The following is a 25,075-nucleotide window of genomic DNA, read 5'->3' as shown; positions in this document are numbered from 1 at the left end:
ACACAGAAAGAATGAAGGTTAAAAAACCAAAACAAAGACAGAAAGAGAACCTTAAAAGTGGAAAAGAAAGTAAGAAAATCACCGTCAGCAGAGCACACTGTGTTTCAAAAAGGACCAAACTCTACGTCTTTATATCTTCATACCAACCAGTGGTTGGAAGGGGATATGACACAAAGATGAGTAACTGACAACTTGAATTTTAATTCAACAATGCTGAGGACAAACACGAAATAAGAGAAGTGAGACGAGGCTGTCTTGACGCTCTGCTCTGAATCTTAGATTTAAAATAAGGAGTTCTTTTTGTATTAAACGGCACTGAGTCAGATGGGGAAGAGGTTTTTCCTTTTACTCTAAGAAGATAATTAAGTATTCTGCATTGCAGATACTCTACTATAAATGTGTAACCCTGCAAAGGCTAAACTCAAGGCCTTTACCTTGCCTGGAAATTTGGGGAATCCATAGAGTTTTAGTTTAGTTTTTTTTTTTTTTTTTTTTTTTAAGAGCAGAGAAATTAATTTCACAAGGAAAGATTTAACTGCCCCTTAAAATCTGATGTCCATCCAGTCAGTGTATCTTTCAAAATGAAAACTCAATGCCGATAAACATTTTAAGGAGAAAAGAATTACATGTTAGATTTCTTTTTAGAGTTCTCAAAATTTACCCTTCCTTAAAAATGAGTTTGCCTGTTGACTTGTAGACTCAAATTAGTATCAGGATGGACAGAAGGTGTTTATACCATCAGGCTGCAGACCACAAGCATTCCAGTAGCCTATGCTCTTCTCTACCCTGATGTTGTACATGTTAAGAACAGCAAACACTGAGCTGTTCGTAACAGGACTATGGTACCTACCAAACTCCAGTATGTACTGATGGGCTTCATCCACATAGCGAATGAGCTGCTGAAGGAAACTATAGGCAAATCGTTTCTCAATAGAAGGTGTGTCCAATTCCAGGTCCTTGAATCCTCTAGAACAGCAAAAAGGAAAAATAGCAACCAACATCTACAAAGACTAGTAGAAGGTAAGGTAAGAACAAAATATATTTTCTTAAATATTTATACATAGAGAGGTATATTTAACATTTTACATATAGCAATATCCATATATATATACACACAGACACACAGATATAGATAAATTTGGAGGGTTAGCGAATATTCTCGTAGCTAAAAACAAAAATGAGATTTAATTTATAAGGAATACTTTGCATCTGATATAAAACTGTACTAAGTAACTATTACTATGTAGTAAAATGTTGCATTTAAAAAAATAGTGTGTCATGTTGGCCTAGGGATTTTGCCTAAATGGTACATGGGGACAACATAAGAAGCATAAGGAATTCAATTATGCAGCAAAACCACTAAGGGCATTAATGTTTCTGATGTAAAATTTGAACATACTAAATAGTGGCTCTAAGATTTAGAGAGATCACCGAGTTCATTTTCAGCATTAAATCTGATAGAGATATTTAAATATTCAGCCTTATAACAACAAATGTGTAACTGGAGTAGAGGTGCTTTTACCTGGATACAGCATAGCCATTGATCTGCAGGAACTTGAGGATGTCCTGTGCTTTTTCCCGGTCCTTGGCTTTCTCTTTGGCCGTCAGTGTATCATAGGGTACCAGCAGGGGATGGTTTCCACCTCCTAAGAGGATGTCAAGACAAGAACCCAGCATAGTAATTAGAAAATAATCTGAAATGAGATATGGCTGCATGTGTAATAGGACTGTACTACAGAACTTTTGGCATCCTGTACTTATACATAGGATATATAGGACCCTTCCCTCTCTAGTGCCTTTAATGCTCCAGTTAATTTAGGAAATCTGTTCAAAAAAGACTGAGCATATGCCTTCTCAGAGGCAATTAAAACATGAACATACAGGCATTTGTAACGTCAAGTGCCAATGACATCTGCAATCAAAGAAGAGGCTGTGCTCTCCTCTCCACTCGAACTCCGAATGCAGAGTGTATTTATGCACTAAAACATGCACAGCTGGATCCAGTAAAATTACAAGGCATGTTTCAAGCAATATGCTTCATTTGCCACCCCACAGAGAGATGAGAAAAAAAAATGTCTTAAATATGGAATTTTTACTATGCCTCCCAGATCAGAGAGTACTTCATAGTCACACATTTCTAAATACATAAAACCCATACTTAGATTGCTAAAGTACAAGTTGATTGTTCTTCCATATCAAATAAAAGTACAAAATACTTGACTGGTTAAGAATTTTGGCAAGAATCTAGGTTTCCAGTATACCTCTTCTGGTAAGAAATACAAAAAACATTCTTTTAGATTTAAAAATTATGGGACGTATTTGAATTTAAAAAACAGATAAAGAGAAAACCATTTATAAAATAATAAATTTTGTAAAAATTTTTGTAAAAATTATAAAATTAAAAAAAAATGCACTGGTAATTCCAGATATACAGATCTGATCAGGGAATGCTACTAAAGCAGCAGCAAAATGAACAGCATAGTATGCCCCAAATTTTATGTTTACGAAACACACATAGGAATATATTTTATGTGGGATGCTGAAATTCCTTGAAATACAACTGCTAAGGAACGCCAGAAGAAAATAATTGAAAATAACTATTTTGTTTGAATTATGATGACAACACAGAGACTATTAAATCTCTGTCCAATGGGGTTAAGCCAGGAGCTCCCCAAACAACCATAAATGTGGAATCAGCCCTACACAAGAAATAAGCAAACAAAAAGACAAACGAGCAAACTGCATGCCTTCCTAGAGCTTGCTTCGACTGAGGGCGCCATCTACAGAAATGCAATCACGCACTGAACCTTCTGACGATTAGGTGACACTACAGGATTACAAATGCAACTGGACAGTCAGGAACTGCCATGCTAACACGAAGCATATTAAGAAGCCATCAGTTATTTTACAATATGATGCAATTATAATATAATACAATTGTCAGAAGAATACAATTGTCATTTAATACTAATAAACATTTTGTGAACAGCAAACAGGATATAGAATAAATTACTAAGCCCACTGAGAACAAATTTGACTGCTATCATAATCACAGATATAATTTAACAGCATATTTTATGAAAAAATTTATAAAGCATACATTTAATTTAATCACCCTGCAATCATTACCAATTTAGAAATTCCACTATTGCATGTAGTCCTTTATTCCTAGAGAAATTGGCAACTTAATTTGTAATTCACAATGATTGGGGGATTGGGGGGTCAGACATTAACAGGTTACTTTGGGAAAGGTGGGGGGCAAGGAGGGAGGAAGGGGGAAAGAGAGAGAGGGGGAATGAATAAAGTCTAAACTTTAAAAATCCTAGGGACACCAAGTGCCCTTTGATTCTAAAACCCTTCAGAACTAGATAGGGTGGGTACTTTAAAGTCAGCTGACAGACTTGAATTTATGTCCTCTGCTGTGCCACTTAGCTAATGGCTGTGTGACTACCTTGATCCTGCCCATTTATAACATGAGTATAGATATTATGTGGAAACGATGCAAAGAAACTAGCTAAATCGGAGAGGTAAGTGAATATGCAGGAATTCCTAGGACTCTGCCTCAAACATGCAGCACTGGCCTGTGCACCCATTCATGCTAAAGAGTCAAAACTGCTTGATACTGGCTTCATGACAGATCACTGCAGCCCAAAACACACGGTAGTGGTGGGAAGAAGGATAAAAAGAAATGCTAGTTCTTTACAGTTTTCACTAATTGGGGAGCATGGACAATATTTCTTGGACTCTCACTCTTTTATTCTATTCATGATATATTCCTTAAACTGCCTGATTTCCCCGCAAACTCTGCTAGATTCTTAAAGCAGATTGGGAGGGCACTGAGAACAGACAACCTGGGCCAGCAGAAGAGGAAATTTTCTCCAGATTTTTCTAAAGCAGGTTCATCCTCTGCACATAGATGTAGGGATGATAAAAAAGCCCTGGATGTGGCTGAAACAAAAGTGGGCAGCGGGGGTGGGGGGGGGGGCACAAAGGGGAAGCTGGGACCAAGCGAGAGAGTAGCTTTGACATATATACACCACCAGATGTAAAATAGATAGCTCGTGGGAAGTTCCTGCATAACATAAGGAGATAAACTCAATGATGGGTGATGACTTAGAGGGACAGGATAGGGTGGGTGGGAGGGACAGGAGGGTGGGGAGACGTGTATAAATACAGCTGATTCTTTTGGTATACCTCAAAAATTGGCACAGCAGTGCAAAGCAATTATATTCCAATAAAGAGCTTAAAAAAAAAAACTGGGCAGCTTCAGCACTGCCTCTCTTAGTTGTCCAGGTGTCTGAATGACTAAATGGCTATTTCAAGTTATCTCCTTATTCTTGACTTCCTGGCTTCTCTCTTCTCTCCTGCTGTTTCTCTGTCTCTTTCCGGCTGTTTCTCAATCTCTCTCTCTCAAACACACATGCACGCACGCACACCTCATAGGTACCAAGACATGCCATAGGCGACAGGCACCTCCCACATTCCCACCCAGATCTTCTCGGAAGCAGAAGCAGAGTTGTCAAGACACAAGTTGGCTGTCAAAGTCTCCAGGAGAGAGAACACATTGGAGAAAAGACACCTAGTTTCTGTCCTAAAACTGTCCACACGCTCAAGCATCTCTGGGTTCCAATACTCATTTCTCTCTTCCTTTAACCCCAATAACTTAAAAGCCAAGATCCAGTGCTGTATATTTCAACACTTTTCCTATTGGCCTGCTGTTTTAGTGCCAAGCAACTCACTTTCTCCTTTGAAAGGGTGGCCTTCGTGGGGTAAGAATACTCATTTCACCACCTCATCTTTTAGCCTTTGCTGCAACTATGCTTGTCTCCCCACTACACAGTGTGAATCTGGACCAATACCAGCTGGATGCAGAGGTATGGATGCCTCACTTACGACTGATGTGCTTTAAAGAAAACACTGACTGTAGGACACCTAATGGCTGGCCCAGAAAGTAAAGGATAATGGTGATTTCCTATCATACTTATTTAAAGAGACTACTAAGATAGCTGCTTATGGCTTTTAATTGTAACCAGACCATAGTGACTGAAACATATTTAGAAAAAAAGAACTGAATTTTTTCATGTAATCTGCTTGTGGAACAAATAGTAATGTTGTTAACTAGTTATGTGGACAGTGCTCCTTCACGAACTTCACTAAGTGAAAATTCTATGACTGTAACTCAGTTATCTATCCATCCATTCTTCCATCCATCCATCAGTCAACCAAACAACTGATCACTCATTTCACAAACATTCACGGAACGTTTCTAGAGAAACAGACTTAGCCCTGAGCCAAATTCTGAAATAGGCAATTTTGGTATATGGAATATGGTATATAGTATATGGTATATGTTTGTTTCTATGACCAACTCTAATTTGCGTTATTCTGTTTCCTAGTGTCTGATGCCTGGTACCATCCTCCAATATCACAGCTCTTCCTTTCATTATGAAATAGCTCCACCTTCCAAAATCATCTCTCTCTCTATTCTTACCTACATCAATAAATAAGAAAGAGAGAGTTTCCCGGTGCCCAGAGCTGTACAATAAGAATGACAAAAGTAACAGAAGTTGTGACCCTGAGCTTAAATTATATCTTTACTGGGGGAAAGAAACCCACATAGGAAGTAATTAAAAAGAACACACACCCACATTATAAACAATATGTGTATAATCTAATGCTGAATAAATAACAATGAAAGAGATCATCAGTACAGGACGTATTAACTTGAAGAAAATATTTATGCAAATATTACATATTTATATTAAGAAAAACAATTTTCTTAACAAATTAAGAAAAGATTTGAGAAATTGACTAGGAGAATATGAGGCCGTTTTAGTATTTTAAAAAACAGCAGAAAAGAGCAAACAAAAGCAAGTAAGAGACAGTAACATAACTGGACTAAACAAAACAAAGAGGCTGAGATGGGAGACAATGAAATAAGAGAAACATTTAACTTGGGGATGGAAGTCAGTAAAGGAGGTCTAAGTAATTAATAGGATGAGAAAAATATCTATATAGATATATATACATGCTCAAACAGGCAAGAGAGAGCCACCAAAATTCTGAGACATGAGGAAATATACACTAGCAGTCAGGAAATCATAGCGTTTCTACCTCGAAACTGTTACAACCATATCTGAACCATTCTAATAAAATAAAGGTATAATGAGCTCTTATGCTAAAAAGACTATTTTACCCTTATCATACATTCATGTACTCAAACTCTGATTTTTAATAAGGACTTTTAGAAAATACTACCTTTGGACTCCAGTTCCAGTTTCTTTTTCTTCGCCCATATGTTATGGTAGTTTTCAGCCATCATTTCCGCCATAGCCTTAAATGAACAAAACATTTAGCAACGAAGTGATACTTTAGAAGGATACTAGAAAAGGATAACTTTGCTTTCCAATATATAATACCAAAACATGCTTTAAATGAATAAATCGTAGTGTGTTAGTGCTAAAGTACATCTAAAAGATAATTAAGCACAGCTTTCTTATTTAGAATCTGAATTTCAGACAACTCTAATGACCTGTGAAAGTACAAGGCAGTAAACAGCAGAGGTGATGTGATGGGAAAGGTCACTGTTCTTTATAAAGTTTAAAGACGCGTTTTGTTAATTTAATAACGACACTTCAAGTTAGCTATGGACTTTTAAAAGTATGTTTATTTACAAGCTCTTATTTTAATTTCTCAAGCTTTAAAAGATGATATAAACCTTACTGAATGAACACTGAATGCAAAGAACACCAGACAAGCAGTCTACATCCATGTCTGTCCCAATCTAGGGCAGTCAGAGACCTTGGACAAGACTTGGCCTTTGTGGCCCTTGGGTTTTGACAGATCACATCCAAGATTCCTTTCATTTTTGATTTCAAAGTTTACTATGTCATTTTAATACATTCATACCAGAGCATTAACAAAGGGCAAGCCAAACAACTAAATAATCGATAAATACCTTGGAATAATACAAACAATGCCAAGATCACTGTCTGATCATTATCTTCACCTGTTAACTTACGTTCCATGGAAACAAACTTTATCTTTCCACTCAAATCAGGCATTTCAAAGTAGGTTCCTTAGTGACAAAGGAGACAGAAGTATGGCTAGAGCAAGCAAAATGCCATCAGGTTCCCTCAATGAACAACTCATGATACAGATGTTTTCATGAGTAATGAAAGTGATCCTTGAACAGAGTATTATAAATAGTGATGTGGTCTCTTCTCACATATAGTTATTTAATTATAGTGGGACTTGTAAATAGATGTGATCTTTAAAGAAAATATATTATCTGGAGGAAACATCCTAGAAAAAGTTCTATCAACATTTACAGCATTAAAGCTTAGGGTACATAATCTATACATTCTATGGACCTTCTATACGATCACTACACTCAAATCATTCATGCTGTAAAGTACATGCAGGAAGTGTTACAGTACGCGTAAAAATGAAATCTGGAGAGTATTTTAAAAAGGACTTACATGCAGATCTCTGGATAGTGTGACATTGCTCATGTCGATGGCTCGAGGGCTATACCCATGGGCGGCATCTACAGACACCTAGAAAATTCACCAAAAACATAGCATTTCTTAAAAAAACCCAGTGGCGAGAGGTTTAAGAGAGACTTTGGAAACATAAGGAAAACAAACTTCCAAATGCAACCTTTCCTCAGATAAAACTGGCAAGTAGCCACACAGACCAATTTTGCAAACCTATCTAGCAGATGAAATTATATTTGGGTGTCTGACAATTACTTATAATTGAATAATACATCCCAATATCTCAGGGATTGCCAATCCAGAAAGCTAAAGGACAAGATTCAATAAATTACGCCCTGAGGCCAAGATTCTGAAATATTTAGTGAGTCAAAGGATAAGTGAGTTCTTGAGTTTCTTACGAATTCTAATTGGCTGCAGCGAAATTTACTTTTCCTCACACAAACACTAGTTAATCAAAGAGGTCAGTATTGATAAACTTCTTCATGGGCCAAATAGTAAGATAAAACATAACCAACTTTTTAATTTTAAAAGTATACATCATATAGTAGTCAATGATTTATGACATGTCCTCAATAACCAGAGGGCTTCCTTAGTACGCAAATTCTGGCATTTTAAGAATGAAACCTACCTTCTCATCAACTGTAAGACGATTTCACTTACTATCCAGAGTTCATTCCACCCAATGGCATATTATGTGAAAGTGTACCACAGAAATGAACTCTGGTTCATGCTTATAAATCTAAAATTATATCTTGGGAATTCCCTGGACGTCCAGTGGTTAGGATTCTGCACGTTCACTGCCAAGGGCTCTGGTTCAATCCCTGGTCGGGGAACTAAAATCCCACAAGCCGCATGGCCAAATATATATATATATATATATATATATATATATATATATATAATATATATATATCGGTAGATTTCATATCTGTGTATATTCTCTTGTCAGAAATGGATAAACGAAAAACAAAATGAAAGGTACAATACAGCTCAGATCCGTGCCTGTGAACCAAAAGGAGGCTATCATATGCTACCATTAATCATGTTCTCATGGGCTACACTCAACTCACTGGTTAGTTTTAACTGAATCCTGGCTTCCGTGTCAGGACTGAGCCACTGCTGAGCTCCATCTCATAACAGAATGTGTAATAAAAATCACACTTCTTTCTCCTTTAAATACCCCTCAGAAGAAACTGAGACATGGAGAACTTACACAGAGCTAAAATTCTGAGCAGGCAGGATTCCAACTCAGACTGTCTGACTCCAGGTCCACTTCTCTCTCACTGTCATCTCTTTCCTCTAACATACTGCAAAATATTACTTTCCCCAGCACTTGACTACAACTGCCCTCTCTAATGTAATCCATTTCCACATTGCCAAATTCAAAGTCCTCTTTGCAGCTACCATCAGACTGATCCTTCTAGACTACACACTATTAATCACTCACCAGCCCTTTCATTTCATGAAACCACCCACCTGGCTCTCCACCCCCTTCTCTCACCTCTTCTCCTCCTTCTCTGGCTCCTCTTCCATAAATGTCTTTGAAATATTTGTGGTTTTCTGGGTTCCCTCTTCAGTTGTTTCTTTCTTTATTCTAAATGCTTTCTTTAGGCATCCCCACCCACATCTACTTTAGATATTTCATTTACCAACCATGTTTCATTAAACCAAAAATGAATTGATCCAGCCTAGCATTGCTCCTGTGCTCTAGACTTAAATTTTCAACTACTCATCACCATCTCCATTTGGGATTCTATATGTGTATTCATTTTCTACTGCTGCTATAGTAAGCGATTGCCAGAAATGGAGTGGCTTAAAGCATCACAAAGTTATGAGAAATCTGACACAGGTCTCAATTAGCTAAATTCAAGGGTTGTGTTCCTTTCTAGAAGTTTCATGGAAGAATGTCTTCCCTTGTCTTTTCCAGCTTCTAAAGGCCAGAGAATACTTCCTAACACCATACACAAAAATAAACTCAAAATGGATTAAAGATCTAAATGTAAGGCCAGACATTATAAAACTCAGAGAGGAAAACATAGGCAGAACACTCTATGACATGAACCACAGCAAGATCCTTTTTGACCCCCCTTCTAGAATAATGGAAATAAAAACAAAAATAAACAAATGGGACCTAATGAAACTTAAAAGCTTTTGCACAGCAAAAGAAACCATAAACAAGACAAGAAGACAACCCCCAGAATGCAAGAAAATATTTGCAAACAAAGCAACTGAAAAAGGATTAATCTCCAAAATATATAAGCAGCTCATGCAGCTCAGTATCAAAAAAAACAAACGCAATCCAAAAATGGGTGGAAGACCTAAATAAACATTTCTCCAAAGAAGACATACAGATGGCCAACAGACACATGAAAAGATGCTCAACATCACTCATCATTAGAGAAATTCATGTCAAAGCCACAATGAGGTATCACCTCACACCGGTCAGAATGGCCATCATCAAAAAATCTAGAAACAATGAATGTTGGAGAGGGTGTGGAGAAAAGAGAACCCTCCTGCACTGTTGGTGGGAATGTAAGTTGATACAGCCACCATGGAGAACAGCATGAAGCTTCCTTAAAAAAACTAAAAATAGAACTACCATATGACCCAGCAATACCACTACTGGGCATATACCCTGAGAAAACCGTAATTCAAAACTCGATCCTTGGTGATGACCTAGAGGGGTGGGATAGGAAGGATGGGAGGTAGGCTCCAGAGGGAGGGGATATATGTATACATACAGCTGGTTCACTTTGTTGTACAGCAGAAACTGGTACAACATTGTAAAGCTGCAATAAAGATCTGAAGAAAGAAAGAAAGAAAGAGAGAGAGAGAGAGAGAGAGAAAGAAAGAAAAAGAAAGAAAGAAAAAGAAAGAAAGGAAGGAAGGAAGGAAGGGAAAGAAAGAGGGAGGGAGGGAAGGAGGGAGGGAGGAAGGAAGGAAGGAAAGAAGGAAGGAAGGAAGGAAGGAAAGGAAAGCAAGAAAGCAAGGAAGGAAGGAAGGAAAAAGGAAGGAAAGAAGGAAGGAAAGAAAGGTCAGCCACTGGCCTTTTTTGACTCATGGACCCTTCCTCTATCTTCAAATCAGCTATAATGCATCCCTCTGACCCTTCTTCTGTAGCCACGTCTCCTTTGTCCAAAGCCAGGAAAGGCTCTCTACTTTTAAGGATCCTGCGATTACCCTGGACCCACCAATAATTCAGCAGAACCTTCCCCATCTCAAGATCATTAACTTGATCTCATGGGCAAATGTAATCACACTGGCAAAGCCCCAGGAAATCACCCTTTGCACAGACAACAGTGATTGGGGACCATCTTTGGAAGCCAGAATTTTGGCTAACGTAACATCTAAAATCAAAAGCATTATCCTCTCCCCTGCCCCCCAAGCACTAACCTCTTCTCACTACGCTACCCACCTGGTAGCCCAGTCCAGGCAACTGCCTCTCCTTACTCCTCCTCATTTGCTATCATGGATCAGTCTCAAAATTCTCTCTCTTCTACTGCAAAAACATCTCTAGGATACATCCGCTTCCCTCCATGTCCACCACCTTTGCTCTAATGCGGACATTCAATGTTTTTGTTTTGTATCGTGCAATGTATACAGTAGCTTCCTAAGGAGTATGTCTTTCTGCCTTCAACCTCCCTCTTCTTTGACTCCTTCTCTACTCTGTTGTCAGAATTACATTTCCAAAATATTTATTTTGTTACTGCCTGAGTTAAAAGTCTTTCCACAGTACAGTAAAAATGTGCAGGCCTGAGCTGACCTTATTCATCATCGTGTTCCCAGAGTCTGCCCAAGCCATCTTTCATCCACTTTAGGATTATCAAATGATTCCCAATCTCACAGATATTGAAATATAGCAAACGTGTCTTAAAACTAATAAAAAAAGCATTAGACGCTGCGAATTTTGTTGAATAAATGAATAAAACAGAGCTGATATCGATAACTTTATTTCTTCATAAAAAAAGAAGAATTCTCAGTATTTAATATCCTCTTAGACCATGTTGCTTCTATAACTGAAATTTATATCCTTTTAGCTTTAGATTAAGTTATGGAGACTGGTTTAAAGAATGCAAGTTTATTTGTTTATTCGGAGATAGATTCTTTTTATGTTTTCATAAGCTGTTTCTCTCCTTTACATATACAGAAATCACAAGACTGGCCAGGTTTTCTATAATTTCCAGTTACCTGGGATACAGACCATCTCTGAATTTAATTAACTCTAGTCTTATCAGCAATAAGGACAACGAACAACCACCACGTGAATGGTTATGTGCAAGGCACAGCATCTCACTTAAGGTTCAGAACAACTCTGAAAAGGAGATACTGCTATTTGCATTTTAAAATGAGAAAAACAGTGGTTCAAAAGAATTAATTTTGACCGTCATTATATCACGTAAACAGCAGAATCAAGGTTTAAAGTAATTCTGTCTGACTCCAAAGCACTTGTCAAATTTCTCAAAACGGCCCCCAGTGTCCTGCCTGATTTGGCCCCTGCGACCTCTCCTCCTGTCTCCTTGTTACTCCCAAGCTCCAGCCTCACTGGATTCCTTGTTTTCCCTGACACATGCCAGGCCACACACTCAACTCAGAGCATGCGCACGGCTGGCAACATTCTTCCCCCAAATATGTCTAACTCCCTCATCTCTATTCAATTTACCTTCTCCATGAAATCTACTCTGATAACCTTATATAAATTTGCAACTCCCTTCCCCTGTACTCGCAATCTGCCTTTCCATGCTTAGTTTTCTCTTTCCGTAATATTGATCACATTTTGACGTAGCATGTAATTTACTTGTATCTGTTACTTTCCCCTTTAGTACGTAAGCTCCATGAGAGCAGAAGTTTTTGTCTATTTTCTTCATGGATCTATTTGAAAAGCTTACGATAGTGCATGGAACACAGCAGGTGCTCATTAAATATCTGTTGAAAGAATGAATGAATCATTCCTCTATCCTAGCCTGTATTTTAGTTTAAGATGGGTAACATTTTCCAAAGTTGCAGTCCCATCTTCCTCTCCTTCTCAGGTTGCAGGCTGCTTTTTTTATTTGTTTCAATGATGTCTACCCTACATGTATAATAAACACTAGATACAAGAAATTAAAATGGGGAGTGAATAAGTAATTACTGAGAACCTGTGGAATATGCCTGAAATTGTCAGAAATCTCCTCTTCTGTTGACTTGAGTGACTATCAAGAAGTCAAAATCCACAAATTTAGCCACTCTAATCAGCATCTCCCCACTTTTAATTACATCGGTATTTATACACTCTATCCTTTTTTTATTTTATTGAAGTACAGTTGATTTACAATGTTGTGTTAATTTCTACTGTACAGCAAAGTGATTTAGTTATATACATACATTCTTTTTCACATTCTTTTCCATTATGGTTTATCACAGGATATTGAATATAGTTCTCTGAGCTGCACAGTAGGATCTTGTTGTTTATCCATCCTGTATATAATAGTTTGCATCTGTTAACCCCAAACTCCCAATCCATCCCTCTCCCACTCCCTTTCCCCTTGGCAACCACGTCGGTTCTCTATATCTGTGCATCTGTTTCTGTTTCATAGATAAGTTCATTTGTGTCAGATTTTAGATCCCAGATATAAGTAGACACTCTATTCTATATCCTATCAAGTTATTGGTTTTGTCCATGCCCATATATTATCTTAATATGCAAATTACAAAACCCTAATTGAGTGGTAAATTTTCTGAAATCATGATTCATGTGGTGTTCACGGTAAACAAAAGAAATTAACAACGTTATTGATCCATATAAAATAATAATGATCATGATGAGGTCTAACATTGATTGAAATATATACCCATCACCCCTTTCAGTGATTTATAAGCACTGCCACATGTAATCTTCACAATAATCTTTTAAATTAGATGCTCTTTTCTGTTTCATTTTTTTAAAAAAGAGAAAACTGCAGTGTAGAGGTTAAGCAGTTTGCCCAAGTTCACAAAAAACCTAGCTCCTCCATGGTGAGGCCAGGGTTTCAACCCAGACAGGCTGTGCCAGGTTTTGCTGAGTTAAACACAGGCCACTCCTGCCTCACAGAGGGCGTGCTGAGTCCCAGGGGAAGGAAGCTGAGACCAGCAGCTCCAGAATCATGTCAACACGTGATCTCAATTCATGCGGTTATAGTCCTTACTATAAAGTGATGCCACCAAAAGTGTTCCTTAATTGATTCAAGAGCGCATCTATTACGCAATAGAAAACATTTTCATATTCACATGAGAAATCAATAATGGAGAGAAGAGACATTAAGAAGTTTGGCAAGATGATAACTGAAAAAGATGATAATACTGTAAGGTTAGTAATTAAGAAATGACAATCTATTTTAACATTTCAAATTATGGTGGATTGTGCTTAAAGAATTCATGAAAATAATGACAAGGATTATATATATCTGAGGCATTTTTGCTCTCTGTTTCTGATACTGATAGAAGTATTCTTTTTCTGTTTTTAAACTACTAAAAGGTCGAAGTACTACAAACGCAAACACACTCTTTTATTTACCTTTGAAGAAATGCTCTCTGGCATTAAAATATCTACAAATAACAACGGTAATAATGAGAGTTACCATTTACTGAGGCAAACAGAGTAAGTAACGTGCCCAGCAGTTTATTTCTAGAAAGTGGCGGTCCTAGGATTGAAGCCCCAGTGGTCTACCTCCAGAGCTGTGCCTCAATCCACACACCTGGCATAAGCACCTCTTAATATTTGAAATGATGTAGGAGATTTAACAATATATGTCATATGTCACACATGTCACTCTGAAAGTCAGTAGGCTTAAGAGATGATCATATGCATATCAATTAATAGTATCTATTGAGGGCTTAATGGGAACTGAAAACTATACTAGGAGCTAAGCAGGGAGGAAGGAAGAGAGGAAATATACACAACATACACATTTTATTTAAGCAATCTTGAGAAAGGTTTATTGAAATTCAGCAAAACATAATCATGATCTTCCTGGGGTTAAAAAAAAAGGTAATCCTTTTCTGAGGATGGATTGGTTATAGTCTGTGCCTTATAATTTACAGAGTCTGTAATCACTTTCAGTCTTTTAGAATCAGTTTCTTAAATTTGGGGTAAGATTTTATATCTGACATGACCCAGTCCCATTTGGGAGTTTGCTATGTTTCATCATCGGTTACTGTTTTTTTTTCAGGGATGCTCGCAAAGGTATGAAATCTATAAGTTATTTTAGTCTTCAAGTAAGCGTGGCTAAAACTGTGGCATCAACCTTTGCTTCTATTCCTTTTCTGGTGTTCTTGACAAACTCTAGAGATAGGACTGGCAGAGGCATACTCAGCAGTCTGCCCTCCCTGCTCTGACAGCAGTGGCAGGAAAAGGTATGGCCAAGGCAGCAACGAGAGAACAGAGTGCCCTCCTTTCTGCTGCAGCCCTTCCCTTGCCCCTCTGGGCTGTGCTCCAGCATGTTCCACAGGCCCAGCTTTTCTGGCTAAGAGACAGGTCTTTTTTCTTGTCTGTCTTCTACCATTTCTACTCTTCAGTGCCGGCTCACAGAATTGGCACCATTATTGTTTCAAAGGGCATGCTCTCATTCAACATATATAATTTTAGATCAGAGCACATAATTTTTGTTTATGTTTCCTGGCAGAGGTTAAAGTCACTTCCGTCATGTAATAATTTCCTTATTTCCTATACAACGTATAGGAAGAAAAAAAAAAAGAGAGAGAGATCATTCCATCCTCTGCACTCGAGCACCTTGTACGTGCCACTAGCCTAAATCTTACTGTTATGGTAGGTATAACTAGACTGTCTCTAACACACAATTCTGAGTTCTTAGGAGTAGAATTGGATCTTTTTATCTTTGTATTCCTATTGCCTAGTACTCAGTCTGTGCTCAATGTTTGTTCAGATTAAAACAGAATGTGATTTAGTTAGAAATGCATGCACACATGATAACAAGGTAAAAATATGCTTTTACAGCTTCTATCTTCAGGATACTTAAGAGAATATGATGTAAAATATGCCCAAATCAGAACTTCATCTATTTAACAGTATATTTCAAATATGAAGCATGTGAAGTACACGCTTTGAGTACCTTCATTTTCTTTTTTCCAAAATGTTATCTGTATAAATGGCAATAATAAACACAATATTTTGGTTAAACCAAATGCAGTGGCCCAAGCAGTCTGGAAAGGGACGATGACAGGTTTAGCTCCCAGGAGAAATGAAAGGGCCAGTTGGTACTTGGTCTGCACCTTGATCCCTAGGTTCTCAAGGTCAAGGCTGTCCTTACTCTGCCACCTTGAGCACAGAAGCCCCTCAGCCACACCTTGTTACGCTGACTGGACTTCCCTGACCTGACCCACTAGGGGTGTGCTCTTTGATTCCTGCGCTGCCGGTCTGGTTCATATCTTCCCTTTGCAAGCGGGCAGGTGCTCAAGTCCACTTGTATAAAGCATCCATGGGGGTTCTAGATCCAGATCACTACTATCTGACCACCCCCTAACCCCTAAGAACCAACCTTCTGTTCTTACTGGCAAGGAGACAAAAGCTCAACAGACAACCTAACTGCAGATAACGAACACGTTCTACATCCTTCATTGGTATAACTTTAAGACGTCATCATCGAGTACTCCTTTATATGCAGTCAGGAGAAGTACAACATGATACATAAACTCCAGCACTTTAACCAAGATCTAAACTCACTTAAAGAAAAAGGAAAAGAGTTTTCTCCCTTCTAAATTTTATGTTAGTCTTCAGACTTTTCAAATTAGTTCTTCTAGAAAGCACAATAATTAACTGAAACACTCAAATTATTTTAAAATAACCTAAACAGTGGATTCATCACGGTGATTCTTACTTGGCTTGTCTGAGAGATACGGCGAGTCCGGTTATAAAGGGCCATGCTGTCTCCCTCTCGTGTTCTTTCAATTCTCCACCCCCAGGCCAGCATAGTTTTTAACGATTCTTTGATTGGCCAGCGATAGATTTCTTTTTCCTAGAAAAAAAATAAGAAAAGGGTGGGGTATTATGAACCTAAGCAAAAATTTTAAATATTTAATGCTTTCCTCTGAAATACTCTGTCTTCACCTAAACATTTTTGATGGGCACTGTTTATTTAAAAATAAAAAAGGAAAGTAAAAATTCTGAAGAGCAGAGTGTACACTGAGACCTAGTTTGACTAATGATGCCAGGAGGGATCCTATCTTATCAACAGCATGAGGTTAATTTCCTTTAGTTTCCCAGATTCTGATACTTCACTCAGAAACTAGAAAGGAGAAACACAATGAGGAAGAAGTGACAGATTATATATGTGCTTTTCTACCATCTGAATAAACAGAGAAGTAACTTCCTCTGTAAGCACCAAGCTAGAAAATCCTTTTCACTTCATTTGTCAAGATACTGCTTTCCCCGCCAAAGAAGTAAAATATATGAAAACATAAATAATAAGCATATTAAAATATATTACTTCACTATCGCTTATCAAAAAAACTCCAGAATGTAAAGAATATTTTCTAAAGTTAAAAATATAGGAGAGGAATAAAAATCGAAAAGAAACAGAAAAATATTATGTAGAGAAGAAAACCAAATAAATACTGATAGAAAATGGGACTAAGGAGAAAAAGACAAAAATAAAAAATGAGACCTTTGAGAAAAGGTAAAAATAGTATATAAAAAATAAAGACATTTTAATAAGAAATTTACAGAAAAGAACCTTCCCAAGTTAAAACTATATAAACTTGAAAAAGAAAACACATCACCTTTTCAGACAATAGTTTATATGGCTTCATTAATGGCTGAACTTTAGACGAGTCTGAATATATTTCTCCATAAATCCATCCATTTGCCAACTAAAAAAAAATCAAAATTGTCTCACATGCTTTAATTTTAGAGAGTGTAGGTGCGCATGCGTTTAAGTGTGTACTTGATAAAATAAGTCTAAAATGAAGCAAGATAAGGATAAGGTTTGAACTTTATCCAGCATAAGTCAATATAAAGATTTTCATCCTAGTCAATATTATTGTGAGTAGTCACCTGGAACAAATCCTTTTATTCAGAGATTAAAAGCATCCAATCTTCCTGAGGCTTGTGATTATATCAATAGCCCTCCCCTAGGAGAAAGCTACAGGCTGTATGCTCTGATGGTATTCATTTTGGCCCATTTTGGGACCCCAACCTGTGACATGTGTATATGAAACACATTTTGAACAGGAAAACTGGAGCAGCTGTTATTTGGAAGCCTCACTGAATAATGCTACTTGTTTTGGCCACTCCTTTGTCCAATGACTTCTCAGCACATTTATTCCACGTGATTTTGCCCATATCATCTGGCACATATCACCGTTCCCCTATATCATTTCATGTATGCCTATGGGATCCCGGTAACTAGGCTGAAGTAGCTCAGGACTGCATTCCTGTATATTTCTTCTCCACCACCACCCTCACCAGCTCAGTACCTACTAGAGTCTTTTTTTTTTTAGCCCTTTATTAGAGTATAATTGCTTTACACTGTTGCGCCAGTTTCAGCTGTACAACAAAGTGAATCAGCTGTATTTATGCATATATCCTCATATCCCTTCCCTCCCGCAACTCCTTCCCACCCTCCCTCTCCCACCCCTCTAATCACCCATCATCCGAGTTGATCTCCCTGTGTTATGCAGCAGCTTCCCACCTACTAGTCTTTATATAGGATAGACACTTCACTCTTATGACTTACCTAGGAAATCGATTAAAGTACTCAACAAAGAAAGAGCCACATGCTCAACAAAACACAAAGGCGGTTTCTTAGAGGGAGGAAGGGACTGGCTGGCCAGGGCAAGGACTGAAATTTAATATGAAGTTTAACAGTATGATACCAAGTTGCCATACAACACAAGCATCTTTTGGAACCTTCACTGGTTGACTTTCTTCGCCAAATCCATAAGTGCTTATTTTAGATCCCTACAGCATCTCAACTTCATTTCTCTGACAAACCTATCTTAACCATCTTCTTTCAAGTTTAACAAGGCTCAACTTAAATGTGGCTACTCTGGCATAATATTTCCACCAGAAAAATCTCATATAGGTATGTGGGACTTATGTCACAGACTGCGACGGCTTTAGTGATCTCATTCAAGTCAGTTATCTTTTCTTGACAATTTAAATAAAACATGCCCTCCTGCCATGTAAGTGAACGGCATATCTACTTAGAGATACGAAATACAACAGAAGAGTAGAAGGTGTAAAGAATCACTACATTCTGATTAAAATTTTCATGATTTTATGCAGTATAGAATTACACTTAAAGCTAAAGTTCTCGTAAAAGATTTCTGGACTTTGAGTCACCATTTCTTAGTAAAGACCCTAATGATTATTAGACTTTAAAATTTTTTTTTGAAGTACAGGTGTGTTAATTTCTATTGTACAGCAAAGTGATTCAGTTAAATATATACATTTGCTTTTTCAGATTCTCTTCCACTATGGTTTGTCACAGGACATTGAATATAGTCCCCCGTGCTACACAGTAGGACCCTGCTGTTTATCCAACCTATATATAATAGTTTGTATCTGATTATTACTTTTAACTCTTACCAAAAAAAGTATGTTTAGCAACTATATTTAATAGATTTTTTGACGTTTTTAACACTGCTTTTTATGAACACAAATATTCTTATTCATATGTGCATTCTATATACATCAGTGTCAGAACTAAATATTTTATTAGACTAAATATTATATCAGCAGATAGTAATTAAACATTCTTTCCTAACTTAAAGCTCTCACGTTGAGACTTTCCTGGTGGTCCCGTGGTTAAGACTCCGTGCTCCCAATGCAGGGCCCTGGGTTCAATCCCTGGTCAGGGAACTAGATCCCACACACCACAACTAAAGATCCTGCATGCCGCAACTAAGACCCAGTGTAGCAAATTAAATAAATAAATATTTAAAGAAGAATAAAGCTCTCATTTGAAAGCAGGAAATTGTCATGGTCAGAACTATCTGAGCCATGATCAGTCATTAGGAACGTTTAGTACTGCATTAAGATGTGATATTCTGACTTTTACCTTGTCCATTGACCACCTGTCATGGGCGTGTTCTGCATATTTGTTAATGAAGTATTCCAACTTCTCAGGAATTATAATACTATAAGAAAAACAAAGAAAAGAGGCTTGATTTTCACAGCATTTACAGGGAATCATATTAATAATTTACTCACAGCCTAAGACTGCTTATACCCCATTCGATGCATAACTGTTAAAACATTGGTTTAACAAGGTATTACTTTTCCAGATGGTAGGAACAATATAAGAAAAGTCACGCAGATAATGTTCTATCCATTCATCTTATGAGTCATACTTTATGTCTTAATGTAAGTTATATACAATAAAAATTATACGTAGTATAAATAAAAATACTTAAAATGTATTCAAAGAAGAGGACAATAGATTACACCAATTTTTTTTTAAACTTGTATGAAGATATAGTTAGATTCAACAAGTTTAAAGACATACTTTTCTCCCACATTCGTTCTTTGAAGTTATTCCTCCTTTTTAACTTAAGTCTCTTTGGCAACAACTATAAATAGGTAAAAGACTGCTAAAATCTGACCTGTTCCATGTTTTAAATGTACTAAAATTAACTTTAAGTTAATTGCACACAACTAGTGATATGTTACTGATTTAAATGTTAATGGTCTATATATAAATTCTAAATGTTACTAGTATGAACTATAGGGAAAAGTAACCAATGCATGCTTTATGATTCTAGTAACATTTCTTCTTGATTTCTTTCGTGTTTAAATAAATATTTAATCCCTTGAGCAGACATGAAGTCAATGCAATTGAAGACTAAGTCTGATGGTAAATGTAAGACTTGGGACTATCAAATATATCTATGAATGGACAATTAAATATGTATATAATTACATTCATTGATGATAACATAACTTACCAATGCAATTAACTTTGAGAAGTTATAAATAGGATAGAATTATAAGTAAAACCTAGTGTAATGAAATGGTTTACTGTTCTTTTCTAGCAATGTTATCAGTTAGTAATTGAACTTTATGATATACGCATACTTAAAAAACAATATGTAAAAAAAACACAGAAATGTAGACATCATTGATATCACTATGCAAAACTCATCTGTTAAGCGGTTCCCCAAAGGGCCAAGCCGAGGTAAATTAGTCTACATGCCCAACACTTATTCATTAATTGGATTTAATTAAGCAACACCAAAGCCATAACGTTATTCTGATGTTATGTGAAAATCCTGGATCACATCGTATGTTAACAAACCATAAACTTACCCACGTAGGAATGTGAACATGTGATATTTTGGTTTACTTACTTTAGGAGAGATACAAAGGATCAATCACATTAGCCAAATACTGGGGGTAGAGTCATTTCTCACAGGACTGTCATCAAATACCAAACATGCAAATGTAAGGCATTATCCAACTAAAGGCATACCACCTGGGTTGAAATTTGGATCTGGTTATGGAAGCTAAACCAGCTGGGGGACCACCCAGAGACCTGAAGGTTGAACTCCCAAGCAAATTCGGACGCTGTGGATGGTAACTACCAAGTGACTCTCTTGCTAATACTGATCTTGCTGAGTCACCACGGAATGGGAACAATGTATGCTCCTAGGTTCAGGGAAGAGCTTCTGTAAAGTTAAGTAACATTTTAACTGTAGTGAAGACTGTCACACTGCATTCTCACTGCATGCTAAATTTTCCAGAAATATTCTCCTTTGGTATTCCCTTCACTCTCACACTGTGCTTTATGAGGTTGAACTTCAACAGCTAACCCGAGGCCTGGCTGAGATGCAGTGATGATGAAGTGATGCCCTGTAGCTCACAGAAACAGCTCTGCACTGCATGCTGGGAGCATCACAAGTCAAAGACTCTACACAGAGGTTGGTGGTGCAATTATTAATAATAAACATTTAGGGTAGAATTTCAACTAAAAAATATAACTGATATACTTCCTTGATTCTCAGAATTATAGATATTACCATGTGGTTATATACAGAGAATCCTGATGATATTAAGAGTCTATCTCTTAGAAGGTACATCTTATCTACTTCTGATATTCACATAACCATTATCATCACTACTATAATTTCATCAAGTAAAGGGACTCCTATTAAAAGGATACCAATTCAAAGGGGGCATGGATGAGAGAAAGTTCACTTTAGTACCTTATTCAATTTCAGACTTCACACATCATTTACATTAAAAATCTGCTGCAATAGAAAGAGTCCATACTTTGAGGTATCAACAGGTTGTGGGTTAAAGTTCCCTTCAGAATCCATTGATGACTGTTTTTCCATCATACTGACATAATTTGACTCCATGTAGTCTGGAGGCAAAGCTCCCGCAACTGCACTCAGGCAAGGCAGGGCCAGTTTGAAAAGTTCTTGTTCGTATTTCTGGGAAGAAATGGAGGACGAAAAAAATAAATACTCCATTACTATTTAGCAGAAGCTGTCAACACGATCACTGCAGCTAGTATGATGTTGTAGGAGAAAAATCTGAATTACCCTGGGCTAACTCAACTCCCCAACAGATTCTTTCTCTAGAAAATGGAAAAAATAGCCTGAGATCCCATCAAACATAGAGAAAAGGAAGCTTTTTACTGCAGTTGCAGCATAAAAAGAATAAAATTTCTGCTTCTCTGAAAGTTTATTCTCCAATATTAAAATGAAGTGAACTTGAATATCCTGCATGTATAACACGTCTTTACAACATAAACATAATTTCAGTCAATGAGGATTATGATCCTTACAGATAGTTATAGATTATCACTGTACCACATTATAAAGACTAGACATGAAAAATAGCTAAAGTATAACATACCAGAGAGTAACAAATTTTAACTGATTTGTATTGCATTATAAAGGCGTGAAAAATAAAATTCTGAACTGAGAAAGAAATTCTATAGGAAATACGCATAATCAAAATTTCTGGGGAGAGGTATTTGTATATTATTATGTAATTAGTTAAATTTGTATTTGTAGATTTTGAAAAATCAAAAAAAATAATACTTTATCATTAATAATTTTATTGAAGTATAGTTGATTTACAATATTGTGCCAATCTCTGTTGTACAGCAAAGTGACTCAGTTATATACATTTACACACTTTTTTTTTTAAATATTCTTTTCCATTATGGATAATTCCAGGAGATTGGATATGCTTCCCTATGCTATAACTAGGATCTTGTTGTTTATGCATTCTAAAAGTAGAGAATGGACTTGAGGACCCGGGGGTGGGGAGTGAAGGGGAAGCTGGGAGGAAGTGAGAGAGTAGCACTGACATATATACACTACCAGTGTAAAATAGATAGCTAGTGGGAAGCTGCTGCATAACACAGGGAGCTCAACTGGATGACGGGTGACGACTTAGAGGGGTGCGATAGGGAGGGTGGGAGGGAGTCCTGGGAGGGAGGGGATATGGGGATATATGTATAAATACAGCGGATTCATTTTGTTGTACAGCAGAAACTGGCACAACACTGTAAAGCAATTATACTCCACTAAAGAGCTAAAAAAAGTTATCTCACTTTAAATGTTCAATTTTAAATTGAAGTTGTAAATTCTTCTCAAAATACCTTCTACATATTATTTCAAAAGGACTCTACGTCTACCCAAGGCAATGCAGCAAGAAAAAGCATCAAGTGGTAGCTACCAAAGGTAATCACAGATAAACTTCCCTTATTATGCAGCAGACTCTTGGTTGTCCTATTCCAGTCATCTGATAAAATCCCCCAAAGGAATTCACACTGATTTTGATTAATAATTTAAGCGTAAGCATACAAAACAGGTTGTTCTGATTTTCTCTGAAATAATACGCTCCAGGCTTCTGAAAGTCTATGAACTCTTCATTATAAATATGGCAACTATAAGGAAATGTCACATACATAAACCACTGAGTACTTAAATCTTCATAGCAGCAAAGTGGGAAAAGTCAGGAAGGCCACTGGAATATTATAATTTCATGAGATTTAATATTTTATATTTTTATATTTGACAGGATTTCTTCAGGCTTTATAAGATTGGGGAGGTGACTGACTAGGGAGGGTTTGAGTTCCAAGAAGTCCAAATGCACCAGAAACTTATCAACTCATGTGTATAATTTCCTAAAATGCTTAACCATTTTCAAGTCAGAAAGTGTTATGATCACAAGGAACATGCTATCATCATGATTATAAAGTCAATAAAATTGCATTCTCAACATTTGTTATAAATTAAGAGAAAACGTAAAACTATGTCCAGATTTGATGAGTAAGACAGCATTCCACTATTCCACTAGGGATACTATCTTGCCAAGAACCTATGGTTTTTAAATTATTTCATCAAACAAATAAACCCACAAAATATTAAATTACCTTTTGAGACAGGGCATCAAAAATGCCCCAGAACAACTTTCTGGATAAATGAAGTTCTTCTTCTGAGGCAGCTCCAAAGTTTCCCCACCCTCCAGGCAGACAGTAATATTTCCAGCATCTTTCATAATGATTTGTCAGCAGCTAGGTGGGAAAACAATTATAGGGGTAATGAGCAAAAGACATTTGCTATATTTTTTCCATTTTCTCCCAAATGGCATTCTAATGGCATGTAATAAAGCCAACTGATATGAAACCGCTAAATCCCATACAAATTCGTTTGGAGAATACTATTACCTTATATAGGATGTCCCTTTAAAATGTAAAGCGATCACAGGATGAAGACCAACTGCCCAATTTCACAGAGTACCTTGAAGAGCATTCTTTAGGAGGCTGCTTGGTTATCTGTGCACCCCTGAGTTCTACTTTAATTGCTATCATTTACTCACAACTTTACGACTTGTTAACCCCTGGAATCCACGCATGTAATAAAGGGATTGATGTCAGGGTGACCAAGAGGATACAGCACCTAAAATGTGCGTTCTCAGGGAACAGTACCTCTGAATATTTTTGCTTCCTCTCTGCCTAACCTTAACCACCACTCTTTACGCTTTGCTTCAGAACTGACATCTCTAAACTCTCCAAACTGCCCTACTTCAATAATTTCTTTATCTATATTTCTTTTAAGATTATTTTTTTGATGTGGACCATTTTTGAAGTCTTTTATTGAATTTGTTACAATATTGCTTCTGTTTCATGGTTTGAGTTTTTGGTTGCGAGGCATGTGGGATCTTAGCTCCCTGACCAGGGATCGAACCCGCACACCCTGCATTGGGAGGCGAAGTCTTAACCACTGGACCACCAGGGAAGTCCCCTATCTACATTTCTTTGGTTGGATTTTGGACGTAATTTATTATCCTACTTAGTGTCTTATGTTGCTTCTTAAATTTTCACCTACAAATATTTTGTGGGACTCAATGAGAAGTTCAAAGACATGGACAGAATTTTTTCAATTACTTGGTAGCTTCTTTGGATAATGTATTCTTGATTTATACACTAAGGAATATTCACAACTATTTGCCAAATTAATAAAATGATCTTTATGAATCAACTATAAAGCTTTGTACTCTCCTATATCTAAGGAGGAAAATAAATTGATAAGCATTTCTCTTATTAAAGCTAACTACCTCTCTTACTGTAGAAATATTTCTTTCC

General features: G+C 37.0%; 1 protein-coding gene across 1 annotated transcript in view; it reads right to left on the bottom strand.

The window, feature by feature from the left end:
• RYR2 (ryanodine receptor 2) overlaps positions 1-25,075 on the bottom strand; it is a 549,009-nt gene that overhangs the window by 155,945 nt on the left and 367,989 nt on the right. The window contains exons 54-62 of the mRNA XM_057736978.1: positions 23,864-24,004; positions 21,742-21,905; positions 19,532-19,610; positions 17,250-17,339; positions 16,349-16,486; positions 7,482-7,559; positions 6,259-6,334; positions 1,523-1,646; positions 851-966 (exon numbers count right to left, since the gene is read on the bottom strand). Of these exons, the coding sequence (XP_057592961.1) occupies positions 851-966; positions 1,523-1,646; positions 6,259-6,334; positions 7,482-7,559; positions 16,349-16,486; positions 17,250-17,339; positions 19,532-19,610; positions 21,742-21,905; positions 23,864-24,004 (1,006 nt within the window). The remainder of the gene's footprint in view (positions 1-850; positions 967-1,522; positions 1,647-6,258; positions 6,335-7,481; positions 7,560-16,348; positions 16,487-17,249; positions 17,340-19,531; positions 19,611-21,741; positions 21,906-23,863; positions 24,005-25,075) is intronic.

This window comes from Hippopotamus amphibius, chromosome 5, assembly GCF_030028045.1.
Source record: "Hippopotamus amphibius kiboko isolate mHipAmp2 chromosome 5, mHipAmp2.hap2, whole genome shotgun sequence".
Taxonomy (NCBI): domain Eukaryota; kingdom Metazoa; phylum Chordata; class Mammalia; order Artiodactyla; family Hippopotamidae; genus Hippopotamus; species Hippopotamus amphibius.
Note: the sequence above shows the minus strand (reverse complement) of the source record. Positions and strands in the feature narration are given on the sequence as shown.